The sequence below is a fragment of the Labrus bergylta genome, chromosome 6 (assembly GCF_963930695.1).
Source record: "Labrus bergylta chromosome 6, fLabBer1.1, whole genome shotgun sequence".
NCBI classification, from domain to species: domain Eukaryota; kingdom Metazoa; phylum Chordata; class Actinopteri; order Labriformes; family Labridae; genus Labrus; species Labrus bergylta.
In genome coordinates, this window is record NC_089200.1 from 11,390,857 (window position 1) to 11,413,663 (window position 22,807).

Below are 22,807 nucleotides of genomic sequence, written 5' to 3' on the forward strand. Positions count from 1 at the left end.
AGAAGTGTCAGTTCTGATGTCCCTCTATCACTGGAAATGTAATGTTTGTCACTCTGACTTTTAGGCAAATAGAGGATGATAGTTTTTTTAAAAGTAATTTTCAGGATCCTGTTGTTCATCACAGTGTGTTACAGAACCATTAACACACTTAACCCTTCAGCTGGTATCATCACGAGTCATACTGTACATTCAGGTATCAAACATCTGTGCTGGTTCTAAAGAGCTTCAAGTACACACTTTAAAGTCCAAACAAAAACTGAAAGCTTTATTACAATACTTCCCATACAATGCCTTTGTGAGGAGGGTCTTCAATTTGACATGAAATGTAAAAAAAAAAAAAAAAAAAAAAAAGAGAACCAAAAAACCAAATCCTAAAACATCCATTTAAATATCATATTTTTTGAACACCCCCTGGGGTGATCCATTGCATGGACAGAGAGCCTGTGGAAATGTAAACTGAGTCAACGGAAGTTATAGAAAGACCAAAAGTTCTCCCCATCAACAATGTTCCATGATTATTAAAGTGACTTTGCAATTCGTCTCCTTTTGAGGGTTTCAAAAAAAAAAAAAAAGTGGGAAAAAAGTTTGTGTACATAAAGAGAAGCTTTAACCATTATTAAAGGGATATCATTTGAGGCAATGCAACATGACTTTGTACTGCATATTCAACGTTCATAACAAGGGGAAGGATGAAAACACCTTATAAATATTGTTTTTAAAAAAGCAGACTTGACATCTACGATACACTTAAAGCCAATTAACAGCCATCACGTGTTCTGAAACCTTTTTACTAAATCTGAAATGGATCTTTGGTCTTATGACAGATACATATGTAACATACGAGCAGAGTTTTCACAAAATAGTTTGCAAGTTGCACGAAATAGAGAGGACAAAGATTCAAGACAAAACAGAACTGTGGGAGAGGAGGATGGAAAGAAAGCACGACTACTGAAATAGAAAAAAAAAAGGTAAAATAAAGGCTTTGTAAAATGAACAACAAGAAGAAGGTGCACATTTGCAAACAATGTATTTGCAAGTCTCAGACAAGTAACTGTATATTAACACAATGTCGACATATTCTGTTTAACAAAACAAAATAACTTACATTGTCTTGCTTTGACTTTTTTTATATAGAAGATGTAATTAAATGTTAATATAAAAAGAAGAATGGGTCTGCTTGTCCAATATTTTGATTGAACAGTTAACACTGTATTTGATCATTTAAAAAGATAAGTCATAATGCTCTGAAACACAGCGTGTTTAACCTCCCAGGTGATATCATTGTAATCATGTAAACCAATGGGAGTCAGTGCTGGTCATTTGAGAGCCCCCCGGTGTAAACCTATTAACAGTAAAAACAACATATTTTGTTTATATGTTTATATACTTTAGTTTCATCCACTGCTGACTTCTGCCAAATGAATATAAGGCCACTACAGACTCAAAACTACAGGAACTCGCTATCTACAGCAAAACAACATGACAACATTCCTTTGCTGTTGCATATTATTTTTTCTTTGTTAAACTAAAAAAAAAAGAAAACTCCTACATTAAATTCTCTTTTTGTGTCTTTGGTTTCTCAGCTGAGGACAAAAATTAGGTAGTTAGGCTGTGATTTTATTTGTGAAGCGGACGGTTACCTAAGGGTAGACCCTGATTTCTCTCCAACATTATTTGTTGCTTAAGAAGACAATTCGACTGCAAACTCACACAGCAACTTTAACAATAACCACACTTTGTACCCCCTCTGGTGGGTCGAAAGCATCCACTGGACAACGATGTGAAGATTTTTTTTTTTTTAGATTTTCCTCTCACTGTATTTTTTAGATTCCTTAAAATAAAATAAAAAAACTCAGAATATGTAATAATAAGAAGTCAAGCAAAGGAGGAACAATTACATGTCAGTGACATTTAGTTTCAGCTTCTACTTCTTCGAGGCTGTCAAAAAAAAAAAAAAAAGAGTAATTCTAAATTTTTTAAAACAATACATAGATGTCAAAATGACTAACATTCAAAGTGTTCTGGAGACAGTTGCCCATGTTCTCCCCCGTGCACGTCTCCAGTTTACCCTTGAAATGATCCTTCCTTTCCTTATACATTCATTAGACATTAACACCCTGCCAGACTTCCAGTACCAGGGTCAAAAGTGCAACACAACGAGGCTTCAACCATCAAACACTCTATTATATCTCTCCGTTCTTTCTGCCATTGAGTGAAAGTCTCTTTACTTGAACTTCACTGTTGTGCTCAAAGTTTTCAGGCTTTTTTTTTTGTGTCACTTGCTGTCCAGAGGTCTCATGAGCAGGGATGAGGATCAAAGCCCTGTTCTGTTTAAGTCCCCATGAAATGGTTTTAATCCTCAATGGTTCCTGTGTTAAATGCTAATTTATCTGACATTATCTGCATAATATATTTCATTAAAGCATTATCTGAGTATTTTTACATTAAATTTGATGTAATTTCTCTTCCTGTAAAACATTTCACATTTCTGATGACTCACCGTGCACTCAGATGTTTGATCATTTTGTTCTGTTTCATGGAGACTTTCAGGTCGGTTCTGTAATTTTCTACACCCATACAGTAAACTCTTTCACTAATTAGTATATGTAGTGGAATGACTATAAGGCAAAGGTAAATAAAATGTCAGAATGATGTGTTCAAATGTCACATCAAGAAAACATCTAGCGAGAAACATAGTAAGAGAAAAGTATTCATAGTGTTATTAATAAAGACCTGGATTGTTAAGTCTTCATAAAAGTATCAATATCAATCAAAACTAACAAAACCTATTCCTACTCATGAGACCCAACAAAAGCCTACAAGGTCATTTTAGAGGATATCTGCACTAATTGTTTCCAGAAGGCTAACACCTAACTTTTTTTTTAATACAAATGTATATGTAGAGTTTATGTCCGATGTAGCATCTGCTCAGCACAGCTGCTAAAGAACGATTTGAATGTCTGAATGTAAATCCACATGTGAGTTACAATATATTGACTTTCAGCGATGTAACATTATATAAGTCTAAAAAAGGGGAGTTCTGTCAGACAGCTAAGCAACATCTCTTAAATCTTTATCCTAGCGCAGGTAAGGTTTGGTGTCTACATCATGTTATACACAGAACCATCACCTTTGAAATACTAATATGTAGCAGGTTCTACTTAACACAGGGGGCTTAACTTATGAGTTAGTTATCGTATAAAAGCTGATAGATGTGTATGAGTCCGGCATCTAAAGCAAAGGGGGGAGGGGAAGGAGTTCTGCAAGCTAAAGTTTGTGTAACTCCAGGCTTAGCTGCCTTGTGTCATGTTCTGCATGTGTTTGGCAATGTCGTACACGTAGGTGATGTCCGGCCTCTTCTCCGGGTCGGGGTTGATGCACATATCTACCAAGTTCCTCAGCTGGTGAGATGGACAGGGAGGGGGGGAGGGGGGGGGGGGGGAGGGGTTGGTAAGGAGGTAAAGAGGGAAATAATACAGTCAGTGACATTGAGATGTAATTGTATATTTGAAAAAAAAAAAAAAAAAGGCAGATCTATGAATGAGAAAAAACTCCAGCTAACAGACCTGCTCGTCTTTTAATGCCTCCTAAAGAGCTCCGTCTTTAATTTCACTTACACAGCAACAAGTACCCGAGCTGAGGCGGAGACACCAGGCTGGGTTAGCGCACTAATCGCATAATGGTTTACTGATTTCACTTTTACCTGAGGCCCACACACAAACACACACAAACACGCACAGGCACACCCACTCGCACGCATACACTGCTGCCACTCCATTGCCATCCGGAGACAGCGCTTACACTTGAAGCCAAGCGAAGCGGCTGATTGGAGCAGATAGATAGACAGGCTCGCAGGCGGAACAGCCACCGCCATCATTAAAAAAAAAGAGGAGAATAAAAGATGGGGAGGAAAGAAAAAAAATTACATCTACGCGAGGTCGCTATGGTAACCATCTGCCGACTTCATGGCCGCTGTTGCATGGCACCGGCTTGGACGAGTTCTCGTCAGCCGCTGTGTTTGTATGTGTGTGTGTGTGTGTGTGTGTGTGTGTGTGTGTGTGTGTGTGTGTGTGTGTGTGTGTGTGTGTGTGTGAGAGAAAGTGGGAGAAAGATGCAAATTCAGACAGTCTGAGAATTAGTCCCACAGAATAGAGATGGGGGGGGGAGCAGATATGTAAAATATTCATGCGCTTCTTTGCATGGCGAGTGGGGTGGGGGTGTCAGGTGGAGGGAGGGGGGAGTAGGAGTTAGTGAAGGGAGGCGTGTGGGGGGGAGCATAGACGGAGATGGTTAAATGACACAACAAAGATGAGCAGCTGACAGTTTGCTGCCGATCCTTCAGGAGCATTGTTTACATCCAGACAGGCGCTGCAGGCACCCCCCTCATCTCCATCTCTCCATCGCCCTGTCTCTCGCTCTATCATTCCCTCTCTCTTTCACTTTGTCTCCCTTTCTCATGGATGGGGGTGACATGTGGGGCAACGCAGGAGCTCAGTGTGGTGTGTGTATGTGTGGAGTAAGGGAGCTGTTGTAACAAAATATACATATTTTCCTATTTGGTCCTGCACATGCAAACACACACACACACACACACACACACTAAATTAGGCTTTATAAACCTAATGAAGAAAACACTACTGTGCAATGAAAGCCCACCTCCTCACCATCAGGGTTCACTATTTGACTAGTGAGGCTTTAATAAAGATCACCACTTTTAATAAGCCATTGTCGATTTGTGTGTGCAGATAAACTGATAATATAGTGAAACAGATGGAGATCATTTAGGTTGCACATTTGACTGTGCTGTATATTTTTGCGAAAATATATTTAAAACATTGAAATGTCCAAGAAAAATACAGTCTGGCTTTTTCAACTTTTACATGTGTTCTAAAATATAGAGTATATATACAGCACCGACTGATTCCTTTAATGACAGAAAAATAAACGTCTACAAGTGTCACATGTTTCAAAAATTGTTAATGCAATGAAACAGTCTGAAATGAGTATTGATACAAATATATGATCTATAAATGATGTATTAAATATAGTGTTATCGTATGCTTTTTGTACTTTGTTGTGTACGAGAAAAAATACTGCAAGAACACTGGTGTGATCGTTATTACACCTCATACATGAGTGGACAACATGTTGTCCTTTGCATTGAAGCTTTGCAATAATTATTATGAAGCAAGAGAACGCACATGCACACGCACACCACACACACGCACACCACATACACACCATACACACACCACACACACAGTATCAAAGCACAGTGTTGATGCTAAATAGATCTTGTACCTGATTGCATGTGTACCTCTAGAGTTTTCGCATGTGTTTTGACTTCATATATATTTTGGAGAAAAGAAAAAAAGATGCCACCCACACAAAGAGGGCACGCAAACACAAAAGCGCTGTGCATTCATAACCACATCATCACCAATCAGCAATAAGGCCATCTTTAACCACGGCCCGACTACATTTCATTTTGTGCACGGGTAAGTCTGCAAAAATTACAGCAGATGATTTAACATTTAGTAAGGGAAACATGACACTCGAGCCAATTTAGTTTCAGCTCACTTTGTAGCATGGCCAGATGCTTTTGATATGTGCATTGAATTTTCAAACGGTTTAAAATCATAGCCGGCCTTTTGATCACAGAGAAAGATTACGTTGTGCTGTGGCACAGAGAGTTGGGCGGATTTCACTTACATAATAATTCTTTTTTATAGTCAACACAAGTAAAAATCAGCAAACTGGCACAGAGAAAGAGAAAGTGTCCACCATTGCTTTAAAAAAGGAGTTTACTTACAAAAATGAGTGCTTTTCTAAAGTTTGTTTAAAAGAAGTTCTGGAGTAGAGTCTTTTAAAAAAAAAAAAAACACTGAGCAGGTCCATAAGTAGATTAACCAGGAGTAAAAGAAGAAGTACTTACCTCCTCTGAGTAGTGATCTGAGGGAAGAGGGGGGTAGTCACACTGTTCTATCTTCTTACAAAGGGAATAAAGATTCATCTTATCTCCATAGAACGGACTCTGTAAGGCTGCCATCTGAAAAATAAAGAGAGGAGGACAGAGGTCAGAGAAATGTAGAGGAGAAGGGAGAGAAGACCAAGGCAAAAGGCTGTGGGAGAGTGAAGGAAAAACCCAGTCCAAATTTCAACTGGGCCTACACAGAAGACTTATTGATTTAAGGAGGGCTTCGGTCTGAGAAACAAATAAAGGCAGACAACAGGTCGATATTTAAGTTTTTATTGTACCAGAATGAGTGGTGGTCTCATTTTCAAGCTAACCAAAAGTGAAAAAGTCCTTATTATCTTTTCTTAGCTTGTATGTTTGTTTTTCCTCTAGTTTGCAGATCCTTTCTTCAGGACTTCTTGGACAACTTGGAGGAGAAATGAAGGGTTGGAGTAAGACAGAGGAGAGTGTGAGGGGAGCGGTTGCAGAGCACACGTTTGAGAGAAGGGAACTGTTCAGTTTGCTGGAGTCGAAAAAGGAAATGTATACTCTAGAAATCAAATGCAAGCAAGCTGAGCAGAGGAGAGGAGAGGAGAGGCAGACGGGGAGGGTAAGGAAGAGTGGAAAGGATAAGGAGATGCTGGCTGAGTGGAAAAAGGTGAGGAATCCCTCTTGCCTTTCTAAGAAAAGAAAATATTGCATGCCATTTTTGCCAGGCTGAGTGGCTGACTCACTTCCTATAAAGGTGCATGCCAAAGGTGAAGCCTGCAGCAGACAAGCATCCAAAAACACGTTCTTGATTCTGTGCTTTCAAAATAAATAACTCGTGTTGGGCCAGATTACATGAGTTATGACAAATGCGTATGGTTGGAATAGCTGTCAGTGTTTACAATGAAGAGCTGCTCAGAGATGTTGGAGGTTGCTGACTTTGTTTCCATTAATAACACATAGTAGTAGTAGAATATTTAACAGGAAGAGGTCAGCTGCAGTACGGTGGTAAATATAGGATATCATAGGAGTTTGTTGCCGGACACAAAAAGGCTCTCAGTATGCAAAAGTGAAGTATTGTGTGTATAAGTTCATACACTGCACCTGTAACAGGCAACAAGGGCATCTCTAAGCACTTTGAAATGATGCTACAATGACTCTCAGAGGAGAGGACGTTAAAATAAAAGCTAAACAAGATTTAAATCCATCACAGGTTTCTTTGAAGCATATTCAATCTACATGTGATGTAGAGAAATGTAACACTTTCAACGTTGTTACTGTTACTGGAAAAATAGGAAAAAGCAGCACAAATTGTCTTAAAAAGGATTAGAAAGACAACACAGCTTTTTCCATAATGGATAGACTACAATTAGAAACAGTTAAAACAAATAATTCAGGTGTCTGTTTACTATCATACAGAAACTGAGCGGCGTGTTTGACAGCCTGTTGATTGGGAGTGTGAAAAACAACGACAACATGTCTACATATTAATCCAAACTGAATTGTTCCATACAGAGGACAACATATTAGTGTGAATCTTCAACCTTCCACGGTATCAGACGTAAAACAAACAAAAAATATAGTACATAAAAGTAAGAGTTTAAGAGTTTTGCCCATTTGCGGATTTAAAAATAAACTTTTACAGCTACTTGTTAAAAATACAAAAAATGTTCATTCAGAGTTCACATTCAGCTGAACCGAAAAGTCAAACGTACTTTTTCTATAAGCATGTTGACCAATGGAAAATGCCACAATTAGTTGCATGTAGCAACAAATGTAACCCTTTGATAATTCCAATCAACATGAACATCACCAACTTCAAGGTGTTTTTTTTTTCCTGCACAGATGGAAAAAATCCTTGCACTCTGAAGGGCAGAGATGGCAGAATCTCTGCCTGAGCTTTCCAGTGGGGAAACTCAGAAGGCAATCTCTTCTCTGGACAAATTCTACCGAAATATAGTCGATGAAATGATCACGCTTATTCAGGATATTCTCACAGAAACGCACAAAGTAAAAAAGGATCTCCCTCTCTGTCTTTGCTTGGACACCTGTCCTTCTCTCTGCTTCAACAATAACACTGACACAGCGGCGGTCCACAGTGATGAGCCGGTGAGGATATCCCGGTGTCTGTCAGTTAAGATCTCAATCCATCAGTAACATAACCTCATAACTGTGAGCTGAGATTACACATTTGATCCTGATGCGATTTAGAGACAAGGACAAATAAACAAACAAACAAACAAAAGTCCATACCGTAATGAAACTCTTTGAAAACTCAGCCTGGAGGACTTTACAGAAAAGACACTGACACAGCGTCTCACAGCTAACTTCATTCATTATGGTAATTGTAAAGACCCTCGTATCATAGTAAAGTTACCAAATATAAAGTTTGATCACTAAGTTAGTGGTGTCTTAAAAAAGAAAAAAGAATGTGTTGAAGTCATAAACAGATATGACTTAGTTGCTATTCTGCACAGCTCTGCTAACAAGCTTGAATAAATAATAAAATGATCGCAGTCCTTTATAAATTTGCCTGGGTGTTGCCATTTAAAGCTCCCAATAGCAAAAAGTGAATATAATTGGATAAAACTTGTTTATTTAATTAAATCTGAAATTGCGTACATATCGGACATGTCAATGATTACATGTAATAAAGTGGCGGTCTTTTCTCACTGGTTCAACTAACTAACTAAAAAAAACTTTGAGACAAACATACAGTGCAATACAGCATTTTAAGACATGAATACTGAAGGCTCAGGGAAGCACGTTCCAAAAACGAGTCCACTTGTGTCTTGAAAAACCTGTAATGTTACAGTTGTTGATTTAACTGTTTCAATATAATCAACAGTTAATTGGATATTCTCGGCTGCAGTCCTAAAGAGACCTGATCCACCCAGAGAGGTAAAAAAAAAAAAAAAAAAAACTTCAGATTTGATCATGAGACATTTATCACAAAGGTTAACCGTCATCTTGCACTTTTTGTTTTTTTGTTTGGGGGGGGGGGGGGGGTGTTGCAAAAAATAAAACCTGCTGTTCTTGAAAGAGATGCACTGGATAACTAAAAAGGTTGACAAAAAAAATGCTGATTATTAGCGTTTGGTATCAGTGACTTGGAAAGGACAATGCTGGAAATTACTTTTTATAACTTTACAAATATTTAACACCTTTTAATGTTGTGTAAAAGGCAAATGGACCCTCGTATGGTGTTTCCCGGAACTTAAAATTTCTCAGTAAGCAGGAGAAAAACAGACTTAATCAGCCGGCTACAGACACCAGGAGGCAAAGGGTTAAACAAGACCCCCTCGTATTTTCATGCATCTTCTGCTTTTGACAGATGAAAAATGTCAACTGTCCTGTTTGTATTTGGGAGTTTTTGCACTATTCATCTGCTTCATTAGTGCCTGCTGCTCCTAGCCCCTGACAGCTGCCGGCCCCCTGCTCTGAGCGCACACACACACACACACCTTTTTTTCCCAGAGTGTGTCGTCGCAATAGGTTAGATGATTGACTCACTCTCTGACCTCTGAGGCCCCAGTGTGTGAGTATAAAACAATGTGTGTGTGTGTGTGTGTGTGTGTGTGTGTATAAGGTTCATTGATATTCCAAAGACATACAATGCACACGCATGCCTGCTGTCTGTCTAAGGGGTGTGAGCTGCTGGTGGCAGAACGTATGCACAACCCTGCAAACACAGAGTCCGGCACACGCTCTCACACACACACACACACACACACACACACACACTCATGTGCACACTCTCCCTCCCTCCTTTGTTCCTGGGCTCTTCTTCAGCTGGGCAGGCTCTGCTCTTTCTCTGGCCCAGGCATGTAAAGCTAGCATCCCTGTCCGTGTTAAAGGTCTGGATTTGGCCTTCCAGCTTAATTAAAAGTGATCCTGCTCGCTCTCTCTCTCTCTCTCTCTCTCTCTCTCTAGCTTCACTCCCTGTACGCCAATTAAAGGAGCTGCATAAGGATCCAGGATCTCCCTAACCCCTCTCTCTCCCTGTGGCTGTTGCATCCTGGGACTGAAAGGCTGCTCACAAGTTCTCACTCATTTATAAAGGACACATAAAATTATAGCTCCATGAAAATAAACACCTAATCATAACACACATATGAAAAAGGATAGATTTTGTATATGTGGGAGTATATCTCTCATACACTTAAGACACACACAGTAAAAAGCGAGGAAAGCATGACTTTTTTATGTGCTCACTGGTCCTTCATGTGGTTTTATGATGATATATTAATCAAGGCAATAAGTCAAAGTGTAGGGACAGTCATTAAAAATATACCTACACCCAGTGGAGCCATGACTGCTCCACTTCAACACACTGAAAAGGGGAGAGGGAGGGAAGAAAGATAAGAAGATGAAGAATGGAGGACGGAGATCAAAGGTGCAGATTGTTCTAGTGGATTTGATTTTTCAGGAAAATGAATAAAGTAACGGCCCCATCTCACTGCAGTTAAACTTACAGTTCAGCTTTTGTATTTTAGCAATTTTAAGATACAGTTCAGCATTTTTCAAGATTTACAATTATTTTATTTCCTGATAAGAGTTGAATGTGTAAGTTAGTATATCGCTCATATGTCCATGAAATATAAAGCTTCAGCTTGTACGTTAAGCAAACTGAGTAAAAAAAAAAAAAAAAAAAAAAAAAGTGTATCTAAACAATGCAGCCTCTGTTTTTTTTATTTATTGATAGTATGAAAGAGAACCGAAACTTTAAAAAAACATCTTCAGTCATGTTTTTTAACCCAAAGAAATAAAGAACTGTGTAATTTAAGCAAATACATGGGCAATGTTTCAGTACAGACATGAAGGAGTTTATTGCCATTTTAGGTCATTACAAACAATAAATTACTTCTGGTAATCTGGTGCCTAGGTATTTTATTTTTGTTGCTCTGGTTTTTAATAACAGTTATTGATATCATTTTAGTTTTTAAGTCAAATTCTGATACTGTGACAACCCTCAAATGTCTGATAGGCAACATTTGGAACAGCATTATATGGACAGTGTTAAGAATAACATTTATGTTAACACATCGAAATCTACACCTGAATGACCAAAAAAAAAAGATGCTAAGCAGCAGGCTTTGAATCCAAAACCCTTCTTCCTTTTTCAAGAACATGTAGAGAGCTAGCCACAGGGCCAACTCATTGCATGTAAACGCCAGCTGCTCAGAGCCCAGCATTTCTGGGCCTCATAAAACCAACAGCAAAACAAGAGGGGAGGTAGAGGAATAAAGCAGGAGGCATGAGACATGAGCACAGTCAGAGGTATGGATCGCTGAGCTCCTGCAGGAAGGAGGCACATTCCAGTAAAGCTTTTCAAGATATTCCCCTCTGCTGCTCAGCTTTACACAAAATAAAGCAAACCACAAAACATCTGCACAAGCCGGGGACCTACAGTGTGTGTAAAATGCATTTATTTTAAATACCAAGCTAGTTAATACAGGAATAGCTAATGCATACATGACTGAGAGTGCTCGGAGACCACAATCTCATCGGCTGGTGCGTGACCAGACCCTCTCCTTTCCTTCCTGGTCACCCTGGGAGACAACTACAGCAGCTGCAGCATCCCTGTGTGCCACAGCGTAGCGGGTTTGTGTGAGGGGTACGAGGCAGGGTCAGGTGATGTAATGAGTTTGGACACGTGAAGAAAGGGATCAAACAGAATGGGAGATAAAGATAGACGCAGATACAATGACCAGGTATTGACGGGCGGACCCTTCGGACCCTTTCCCAACCCCCAGGCGAAAGAATAAAAAAGGCAGGCGCTCTCAAATGGAACTGTTTCTCATACAAGGAACCAAACTCCCTGGGATAAAGATACGCACTCATGGACACACACACACACATACACACACACAAACATACAGCAGCACAAACCTCAGTGCTTACTGTATGTTCAGAGTGAAATCAATGAGTACCAAAGGGATCAGGCGTGGATTTCTATGTGAATTCCTTCTGCCTGAAGGTTAAGTGAGGAAAAGGGAGGCATACGGAGGGAAACATAGCAGAGGGGAGGAGATAGAGGAGCGAGTTTGTCTGAGAAAGAGGTAAGTTTCCTGACACAGAATGCACTGTGGAGCCCTCTCACCAAGAAGAGTGGAAACCAGGAGTCTGCTCTTCAAAGAGAATATGCATGGCGTGGTGAGCACTGCTCTGGTAACAATGAGGTTGTAAAATCTTTATCTCCACAGGCTCTTGCATTGCTCACCTTGACCTGGTGGCTGGAGTTCTGTATTTGCTCTTATACATGCAGTTATTTCTCTCTGAATAACCCCCCCCCCCCTACATCTGCCCCTTCTCTCCAGCAATCTATAACCCTTCTCTTGCTTTTTGTTATTTTCCACTTCTTACCCTCTGCTCCCTCTAACCTTCCATCGCATTTCTTTTCATTCCCTCCAAAGACCTTTACTGCCTATCTCCTTCCCCTTCTCTAGCTTCCTATATGCCTATATAGGTTCCTAAACTTTTTACCCCTTGCTTCTTTTTTTTCCCTGCCTCCTCAGCAGTAAGTCTTCCTCTTTTCTCACTATGGCTCTCTTGTTCTGTCCTTTCCTCTTCTCACCTCTGGCCTCTATCTTGTTTCTAAGTATTCAATCCAGACACTGACCCCTAGCAGGTTTCTTTAGGGTGATAGTCATAAAAGATCAATAGACTGCTCCCCCTCTGAAACTGTGAAACAAGCACTGCTCAGGCTGCACATGAAATACTTCCTCAACAGAGGTTCTCCAGCTACAATTAAACCAATCTAATTATTTGATTAATGTCTTTACCTAATGTCAGTGTCAAATAAGGGATAAAGAGCCACCCAGAAAATCTAAAAAACAAAGAACAAAGGTGTTCAAACAAGCAGGAATTGATCTTACAATTAGTTTTAACTTACCGGTAACCCAAATTATTATTTTTTTTTTTTAAATTTAAAAAAATCCCTGAAAATGTACAACATCAAAACAAATTTAACTTTATTTCTGCAGTGCATCTGTGGTGACAAAATTGCATACCTGCAGAAAGTATGCAACAGGAGACACATATACTGATGCAGTCTGTTTTGTATTCATGGTAAAAGTAGCATCCTCCATGTGCAAAACACTAGCAGGAGACATAAAAAACTACGAAAAACAGAATGTGACCTGCAGCACCCACTGCTTTCAGCCAACCAAAGCCATGCATTGCCTCGGTGCATTGTGGGAAACTAATTAGCATGAAGGACTGTGGTCTCTGAGCAACCATGACCTGCAAGCTGAGCTAAAACTTCTTCCTCACGAATTCTCCACCTCTATGCCCGAGGCGCTGTAGAGAAGCTGTAGTCACTGGTGCGTTGAAATGCAGCCCAAGTGATCAGCAACTCAGGGGAGTTAGGAGAGAGGAGGAGAGGAAAATGTGGGTGTTTCCTCTGCCGACAGTTTGTCTCTGGAAGTGAGTGAGTGTGTGTGTGTGTGTGTGTGTGTGTGTGTGTGTGTGTGTGTGTGTGTGTGTGTGTGTGTGTGTGTGTTAAGTGCATGTGAAGGTTGGCGAGGTGAAACATCAGATTGACTGCTATCATCCATGTCTATCATTGTTCTCCTCCTCACTTTCTCCCCTTTGTTCCCTCCTCCTCGGCTTGTTTTCACTCAGTGTGGTCTGCAGCAGAGCCCTGTGGTGTTTCGCTCCTGACTAATCAAACTAGTCAGTGTCACTGGGCGGCCTTATCTAAAACACATGGACATGTCGGTTCCCCTCTGTCTCTTGATCTTCAACGTTTCGCAGGTTCTCGGGCAATGTCACTTTTAACTGAAAAAGCCTTAGGCCTTAGCTGAGCAAGGGCAGTTGAAATAAATACAGAAACAGGCATTGAAACAGGTAAACACATGTAATATGGCCCTAAAATACCGTATTAATATGAACTCAGTACAGACAAATAAGGGAAAATTATGCTGTGTGCAGGTAACATTGTTCAACATTGTAATGGCGATGCAAATGTTAGTGCATTTTAGGTGAAACTCACAGTTTCCATGTCTTATCTGCACAAAACCTGTCTTTCCTAAATCCCCCAAAAAATCCAGAAAGCATTTTTTCTCCATGATTTTGGTACCAAATATTGTGAGGGTAGCAGACAGCCTGCTTGGGCTTCATCTGACTGTATTAAAATGGTGTGAAAACTTGGCCTTTAAACTCAGGCCTCCTTCAGATAGGTACAACGTATTTTAACATTGTGCGTAATCATTGCGATATATTTCAGACATTTGCATTATGTGTTTTTTTGCAACGCTCATAACACAGTAACAGTGAAATTGCTATTAATTGTGCCACCCTTAAGAAGTGTGTTTGTTATTATTCCAAATTAAAACTTCTAGATAAACTGGATGTAATTACAGCACATCCACATCTACACAGTGCAGGTGGTGAATATTACTCCACTGTATGTGGGATTGAGGATGGTCTGTTTGTTTGTGTGTGTGTGTGTGTGTGTGTGTGTGTGTGTGTGAGTCAGAGCCGATGTGTTGGCACGTCACTCCTACAGTCGACTGTGAAGGTGACAGTGTGTGCACATATTCTCGTAGTTTACCTCGTAGAGCAGGCATCCTAGCGACCAGATGTCAGATTTGAAGTTGTATCCGTTTTCATGTATCCTCTCCGGTGACATGTAGTAAGGAGTACCCACTAGAACACAGGGAGAGAGTGAGAGAGAGAGAGGGGAGGGGTTGAGTGAAGGGGGGGAAAGGGAGAGACAGAGATAGGTAAAGGTAGGAAAGGACAAAGAGAAAATGAGCTTTGATATTTTGCATTGCAATACACACAGTTCATCAGAAGCACTAACAGCGTACACAGAAGAGGACTACTATCTAAGCATAAGTTTCCAAAACAAGAACTAAAGAAAGATTTTAAATTAAATCGTCTGCTAATTTCAAGGAAGCTCGAGTGAAACAACATTGAATTACATTAGATATCATCATGTTCACTGATACAGTGCATGCAATTCTACAAGTACCACAAAGCATGCGTATGTGCAGCAGACATACTCACACACACAAAATGTACATGAATCAGTTTTGATTACTGCGGCTCGGTAATGATCTGAAACAGTAGTCAGAGAATATGCCCGGGGAGCAGCCGTGGAGCCTTAAGAGTTGGCTCGTTTCTGGTTCTGGTTTGGAAACTCAAGAATCCCCACACTGCCATGGCGGCTGGCAGAGCTCCAGAGAATCAGACCTTCACCCAACTGGACGCAAAGAGGAACCGCAGCTCAACATTGACTCAGTAACACACTGCAGGAAGCTTTGGATATTTGCTGCTTTCTTAACTGAGTCTGACTGGCTGCTTTTTTCATTTGCTTTCTGTTTGCTGTGATTTCCCATATAAAAGTCTATCAAGCACATCCAGCAGAGGTTTTATATTAATCACATATGGTTAAAGGATGGAAATTTTAGCAGGCCGCTAACCTGTGCTGAGCAGCTCTCGGGCTGCTTATTCCACATCTTCTCAGGCAAACATGTGAATGAAGGCTTTCTAGAATATGAATATGACAGCTAGACACAGCTTCTGCTGAGTTGGTGTACAGCGTCCATCAGCAGGAGCTCTTGACAATGTGGGTAGGCTAGCCTAGCTATCTTCACATGCCAAAATAATCAATGTCTTCTTGCATTCTCCTTGAGAGCCGTACTGATTATTACCTGAAAAAGGTTTTTTTACACTATATATTTCATCTTTATTACTAATTCTGTTTCTTATATCTCAATAGCTTCAGTGAAATTAAATAAGTTGCATTTCTGATTACATGATAGACCAATGACCTATTTGGAATAAATTTGATTGTTTGCTTGTTTAATGTTATTCAGTTGTTGTTGTTTTTTTACCTAAAATGCATTATACTAAATCAGTGTTTCCAACCTATTTTTCATCAACCCCCTTCCACATGTATCTAAGAAAAACAGAGACCCCCCCTTGACCCACACAAAAAAGTGATACATTGCTGTAAAAAATGTAAAGCCATTTCTTATTGTTTTTTATTGATAAAATCCAAAAAGAACAGGCCTACAAACCCTACTTCTTACCAAAAGACTGTAGTATAAACTAACCAGTAAGTATGTTATCATGATTCTAGTTAATGTGAAAATCTAATTTTGGCAACCTCAGAGCAGAGAAAGCCTCACTCCCTGAGATCTTTTGCAAAACATGGACCCCAAGTTGGGAACCAATGTACTAAATGTTCCCTCAGCCTGTGGTGTCCAGCACTAAGCCATGTGGGGCTTCTCGGGTTTTCAGTCTCATCACACATGAAAGTTGCTCAAGTTTCTTCCTGCAAGAAATTACTGTTTTCACATTTATTATATATTTTTTTATATAATTTGTGGACAAAAGCCTCAATCAAATGAAAATTGTAGACTGAGGGCTGAGTAATAGCTTATTCTACAGGGTAACTGGCAGTCAATGAGTTTACAATCAGCAGAAAGAGTTGAAGTTAGCTGGGTAGGTTAACAGCTCTTAATGGAGAAAAAAAAACAGGCAGTCAGCCTGCAGGATATAGGTAGGACAAAGCCATAACTGCACACTCACTAGCAGTACCCACATGTTCGTTCAGACACACACACACTCCCAAGCCAGTCTGCATATTAATAGGTTGGAGGAAACTCAACTAATGTAAAAGCAATTAAGAAAACTATTACAGGGGGAGCTTTTCTATTTGAAGTCTACAGAAACTGAAATGAAAGCTAACATTGTTTAATTTCGTTACAGATCTAATTTGGTCGAGAAAACACACTTTAATCTTAAATGTGCCGTTTTGAATAAGGAAGTGTTACCTGTCATTCCAAAAATAATCAGTCTGCAAAGGCAGCCAGGAAGAGAGAGAGAGAGAGAGAGAGAAAGAGAAAGAGAGAGAGAGAGAGAGAGAGAGAGAGAGAGAGAGAGAGAAGAATCCAGGGACTGAGAATTGCTGTTTTAATTGGTCATCAGGTTGGTATTGTGGTTTGTGTGTGTGTGTGTGTGTGTGTGTGTGTGTGTGTGTGTGTGTGTGTGTGTGTGTGTGTGTGTGTGTGTGTGTGTGTGTGTGTGTGTGTGTGTGTGTGTGTGTGTGTGTGTGTGTGAGGTCTCATGGTGAGGTCTGAACAAGCTCCCCTAACATTCATTATTAGTTGATTAAAAAGAATCAGCCTCTCTTATGCTAATAGTTGCGTTAAAAAAAACATCAGCGGCAGACTCAGGCTCAGTAAGCATGCTAAATTAAGGGCACATTACTTATTCATGCAAATAAATTGAGAGTCATGTTGGGATTGATTTCCATTATTGTGAATGGCTATGACAACACTGTGTTCTTTGTGAAACAGGGTAATTGTTGTCATATAGGAGGTGAGATGCCATACTGAATAAAGAGCCCACATTTCTATCCTCGTGCTGTTTTTCTTGAACACAATTTTTGATTTGATTGCACAAACTTGCTGCATTTTATCTGAATGCTTTTATCGGCATTTCATAGAGAGTCCTCATCAATCCTTCTCAAATCGTTTCTCTATCCCCTGTTTTTACATTTCTGTATGTTTGAAAGCCACAAATCTCGAGTGCTACGTTTCAGTCTTTTAACCAGACCCTGGGCAGAGAGTTTGGGAACCTTTGCTCCATCATTTTCAACCAATAAGATAATAAATTGTCAGCAGCAGCACAGCCAGGATAGACTTAATCTCATAGTCACAAGGCGTTCTTTGGATTCCCTTATAGTCCTATTATGTTTTCATGGTTTTCTATATGTCCTGCTGAGCCCTCGCCCTCTATTTGGCTCCCCGCCTACCCGACTCGCTTCCTTTCTTTTATAAAGATAACCAAGTCTTTAAATACATGTTGAAATCCTCATTATTATTTCCAACATCACCCTCCCTCAAGTCGTTCTGTTTCTTGTTCTCCCTCTTTCCCTCTTCTTTCCTTTTCCCCCGGTACTCATCGTTAACACCTCTCTCATTACAGGTGTTAATTGCAGGTATATTATACTACTTATTTTTGCCAATTGGCTAGTCTCTCATTCCTCTAATGATTGCATCAGCTTTCCACTTACTACCAATCATTTTTTTTGTCATGTTTTCTCTGTAAACCAACTTCCCCTACAGCCCTGCATATCAGTCTTAATATTAAAAAGCATGAAGTGGATAGTGTGTGTCTCTTGCCTGCTTGTAAGCATTTAAGTCAGACTCAGGCCAAAGACTATGGATGTGTCACTTGTGTGAGTTTTTTTGTGGGTGCAATAATACAAGTACATATAGATGTGCACGAGTCCCAGTGCACACATCTGTACAGGAGACCAAGAGTCTGAGTGTGTGTGTGTGTGTGTGTGTGTGTGTGTGTGTGTGTGTGTGTGTGTGTGTGTGTGTGTGTGTGTGTGTGTGTGTGTGTGTGTGTGAGGGGGGGGGTCTATGTGATTGCAGGCTGCTGTGAGTTGAAAGCCTGGGAGCTGACAGGCTGTATGCCTGGACCTCCATCTCATCTCCACCACCCTGCGCCACTGTTCAGCTGAATGGCTGAGCTCATTACAGACCCACGTTGGCACGCGATTGTACGTATGCACGCACATACACATCCTGCTCTTCCTCACATTCTTCCTTTCTATCCCTCTCTCTTGCTTTCCTATTTTTCCTTAGACATTGTTTGATTATCTATTTTTTCTATCTACACCTTACTCCACCTCTTTTACCTTTTTCCCCTCTTTTTGTCACTCTGTCCTGCAAAAGTCTACCTTCCATTTTCTGATTTTTTGTCACCCATTCTTCTATAACTTTGTGCTCCCTACTGTTCCTCACATATTGCTTTCTCGTCTGTCTCTCTGTGTTTTCTCCCATTCTCCAACTCTAGTTTTCTCACACCTTCTATCACCCCTCTCCTTTCTCATTCACCTTTACCTTCAGCTTTCTCTCTAGCTAAAAGTCAGGGCACATGAGGAATGGAAAGTGGAGGTTGAAAAAAAAAAAAGAGAGCGGAAAAAGGGAGGACAAATTTGACAGAGAAACAGTTACAGGAGTGAAGGATATGTGACAAAGAAGGACAGGCAGGAGGTCTGCTCTTGTCACAAACAAAAAATGTCAAAGGGAGACGGGAGACATAATGAGGGGGAAATAATCTGCTTCTGCAGGAAACAGTTATCTACTAATATATTCTTATAAAATTCTCATGTAGTTAAAAAGTACACATAACTGTTCTAAATCAAATCTCACCATGCTTTCACTCTGTCCTGAAAGAAATATGACACTGTAATAAGCAGTTTTTAGGAGATTCATAAAGCAGCCTTGGTTGCTTCAGATTAATGATGACAGTATTCCAGCTGACCCCTGTATGTGTGGGGGTGCTTATCCTCTGTTGGCCTAAAGAGGGTGCTGTGGACTCAACATTTAATGAGCAATCACAGACACTTCCCCCAGCTCTCCTGGCACTGCAGGCTGCTCAGTTGATAAGGCTTCTGCTGAGTTGATCATGTGATTCACACTTTTCTCAAATGCTGGGCTGCTGCTGTACAGGGGCTGAGAATAGCGCTCTGCTTGTGGTAAAAACTGTTTGACATGGGGAAGTGAGACAGCGCGAATGGCAGCGTTTATATTTGTTCATGGATTTCATTTTTCTGCTTAGTGGTCAATTTCAATCATCTTTTGTTTTATTGTCTGTATAATATAAATTGCAGGGGGTTCAGTGAAGTATTCAGTTGAAGTGTATAAACCAGGGACAGCAAAGAAACACGCTTGTTTTAGCATCCGTTGGAAACAGAGCCCACTCAATGCGTAAAACATTGTCATGTGGTCACTTGGTCATCAAAAGAAGTATGGTAAATAAATATCTTATAAAAGCATAAAGAAATATGAAATGTGCATAGGAAATATAATTATAAGAAGAAATATGAGTTCAATGAAGAAGACTAAAGATCGCTACTAATGACAAATTTGTATTTTAAACACTAGGACACGGTAGAAAAGCGTGTGCATGTGTATGTATATTTACATGTCTGTAACTATTCTTGTGGAAATAAATTAGCAGCCAAATGTTGTTTCACTCCCCCCTTAAAATTATTGAAAGGACTCCTGAACAATAACCGTACAAAGCCCATAGTCATAAAATTTGATTTTTAATAAATGGAATTATTCTTTTGTCCAGTCTGGAGAACCACTCTTAGTTTTTGACTTAACCTGAGCCAACTGACAGGTCTTAACTATTATTTGCAATTGAAAGCTTCATTTCTCACATATTCAAACAAAAATATAACATGATATGATTGAATTTGCTACATGTGACAAATGCACCAATCAATGGCAACAATGACCGTGATTGTAAAGTTGGCTGGCTTGTTTTATGGCACACAGTCACGATCAAGAGCTGTGTGTTGAAGGCCTCGGCACAGTCTTCATCTGTGTTAGGTTTAAAGGTCAAGGCAACAGGAAGTGGCTAAGTGGCCTATGAAGGGGCGGGGCACAGCCTTTGCCAGGCAGCATGACTATATGACACATGGCTCTAGGCTCAGCAAGCCTAATGAAACACATCCAGCGCTGGTTGATTAGTGGGGGCCGCTGTGTGTTTAAGTGTCTGAGTGAGCGTTTGTGTGTTCATAAAGAAAAAGGTTTGTGTTTAAATGTGTACATGTGAGGACTGTTGTAAATTACCTAGCGAGTGAGCGGCGGTTGTTTTGGAGCTGAAGAATCGTCCCAGTCCCAAGTCTCCTAGTTTCACTACTCCAGTAGCTGTGATGAATACATTGGCTGGCTTGATATCTGGAGAAGGAGAGAGGAGAGTGTGTGAATGTTGCATTGAGCGTTAACCATAGTCCTAAAATAAAGAAATAACAAAAATAAAAGTGAATATTCTCTGGAAAAGGAGGACCATTAGGAAAAGTATTGTTAATGTTTATGTCTCTGAAAAACAAAACTGTATTACATGCAGTCTGTTTAGGTTTACAGTATTGGGACACTGTTTCTATTGCTTTTTCTAAAGTACTGTCAAACTGACTTGCATCCGCCTTTGAAATTTACTGCTCCAATATAATCGTAAGCAGCTTTTGAATAGGCGGTCTCTGCGAAGTGGTCATTACAGCCCAGAGCTCAGGGTTCATTAGTGTCCCTCTGCCATAATCAGAGTCAGTCCAACGGAAGTACACCACCTGTAGCCGTAAGAGTGTGTGTGTGTGTGTGTGTGTGTGTGTGTGTGTGTATGTGTGTGTGTGTGTGTGTGTGTGTGTGTGTAGCCTTCAAACATGAATCCAGATCTGGATTTGACTGGGCCCTACTCAAAGCATATGTGCCCATAAACACTGTGTTCTCTGGTCTATATGTTGTTTAACACCTCACTTAAGCTTTCTGTCAAATGCAACAAGGTTGTTAAATCTGAAGAAAAACGTATTGATTTTATGTTTTGTTTTTATCATATTTTTTCTACTAAAGAGGTGGTACGAGATGCATTTTATGTGGTATAATAAAAAATAGCAAGAGGAACATCTAACGGACGTAGTGGTAGTATGCTACTTAAAATTAACCTGCAGAGACATGACTTTGGACATGATGCAGAAACTCAACACCAGCAAGCAAGGGCTGTTTTGGCAACACACTCTCCCTGTTTTCGGCAAGTGTAGGACCTTATCTCTTTTGTTCTGGAGTGTGTCAACTCATCACTCACACCAGTCACAGACAGGTTTGGGGTAGTATTTTATGGCCCCTGTGGAGAGCAGCTCATTGTATCCAGAATGCCTCTCTAATGTGAAACCAGTGCACTACTCTATCATAAAAAATCAAGTCAATGAAATATCAAATATTAAAGTCCAGGGTTGATAATTTGCCATGTAAAAGGGTCATAGGGTCTGTCATTAAGACATATAAATTTCACAACACTGATGTGAAAAAATCAAGTTGTATAAAATTGAAGTTTTAAATTATGAGGAAAATGGGTTTTCAAGGGCTCAGCTTCTAATTGTTCAAATGCTTTCAGACATTATTCATATGCTTCATCATTTCTTTGTGGTCTCCTCATAAGCCATATTCCAGAGGAGTTAGCACTGGTGTGCTAATTTACTGCTTTACATGTATAAAAGCAAGTGCACTTTTTTATTCAGAAAAGTAGTTCAATCAAAGTCTAATGAATTAGATACAATTTCGTAAGTACTCCAAAATGTTGCTAATCTCTCAAAATTAAAATATGTGTTGTTGCATGTGCATGTGTTAGTGTACACTATGTGTGTGTATTAGGGGCTGCACAACTTCAGATATTTGTAATTCAACAGTCATGTGATAAAAGTCGAATCGAAGTCAATTTGTCATTGATGAAGTACTGGAGAAGGGAATGCTTTGCAATCAGCAACACTATTTATTTGTAAACCTTACTGAATATGCTGCTGAAAGCACAATAGCACGTGTGCTACAACTCCTATATAAGAAAGTGCAATGTTATAAAAAAGTCACAGTTTTAAATTTTCTACCCTGCTAAGCCATTAGTCCACATCCGGTATAAAGCGTCATCACACAGCTATAAAGTGAGTATGCATCAACTCACCTCTGTGCATGACTCTCCTGGAGTGCATATGCTCAAGTGCACTGCAGAGCTGGACAAAGTACTTCCACACTGTTCTCTCCGGGATGAGCCTCCTCTGCTTCTTAAAGTGCTGCAAAGTAAACACAGGAGCACACAGACAAACACACACAAATATCGTTACAAATACAATATCTCAAAATAAATGGGAAAAAGGGGCTTGAGTGACACGGAATACAGTTTCAAGATGGTAGCAAAATGTTTGTCTGCTAATTCAGCATCCAACCCCAGACTGCGTCCCCAGCCCTGACTCCACTGTTAATGCAACCCAGACCCCTCTCCTCACAGTGTGTCCCTTTCCTAACCAAACTCTGTCTCATTTTCTCAATGACCTAC

The 22,807-nt window shown here is 40.0% G+C and overlaps 1 protein-coding gene across 1 annotated transcript in view; it reads right to left on the reverse strand.

Moving 5' to 3' along the window:
* Positions 1 to 307: 307 nt before the first annotated feature.
* nek7 (NIMA-related kinase 7) overlaps positions 308 to 22,807 on the reverse strand; it is a 58,913-nt gene continuing 36,413 nt past the window's right edge. Inside the window, exons 6-10 of the mRNA XM_020656825.3 lie at positions 22,436 to 22,544; positions 20,560 to 20,667; positions 14,502 to 14,596; positions 5,936 to 6,049; positions 308 to 3,401 (exon numbers count right to left, since the gene is read on the reverse strand). Coding sequence (XP_020512481.1) covers positions 3,291 to 3,401; positions 5,936 to 6,049; positions 14,502 to 14,596; positions 20,560 to 20,667; positions 22,436 to 22,544 — 537 coding nt within the window. The 3' untranslated portion in view covers positions 308 to 3,290. The remainder of the gene's footprint in view (positions 3,402 to 5,935; positions 6,050 to 14,501; positions 14,597 to 20,559; positions 20,668 to 22,435; positions 22,545 to 22,807) is intronic.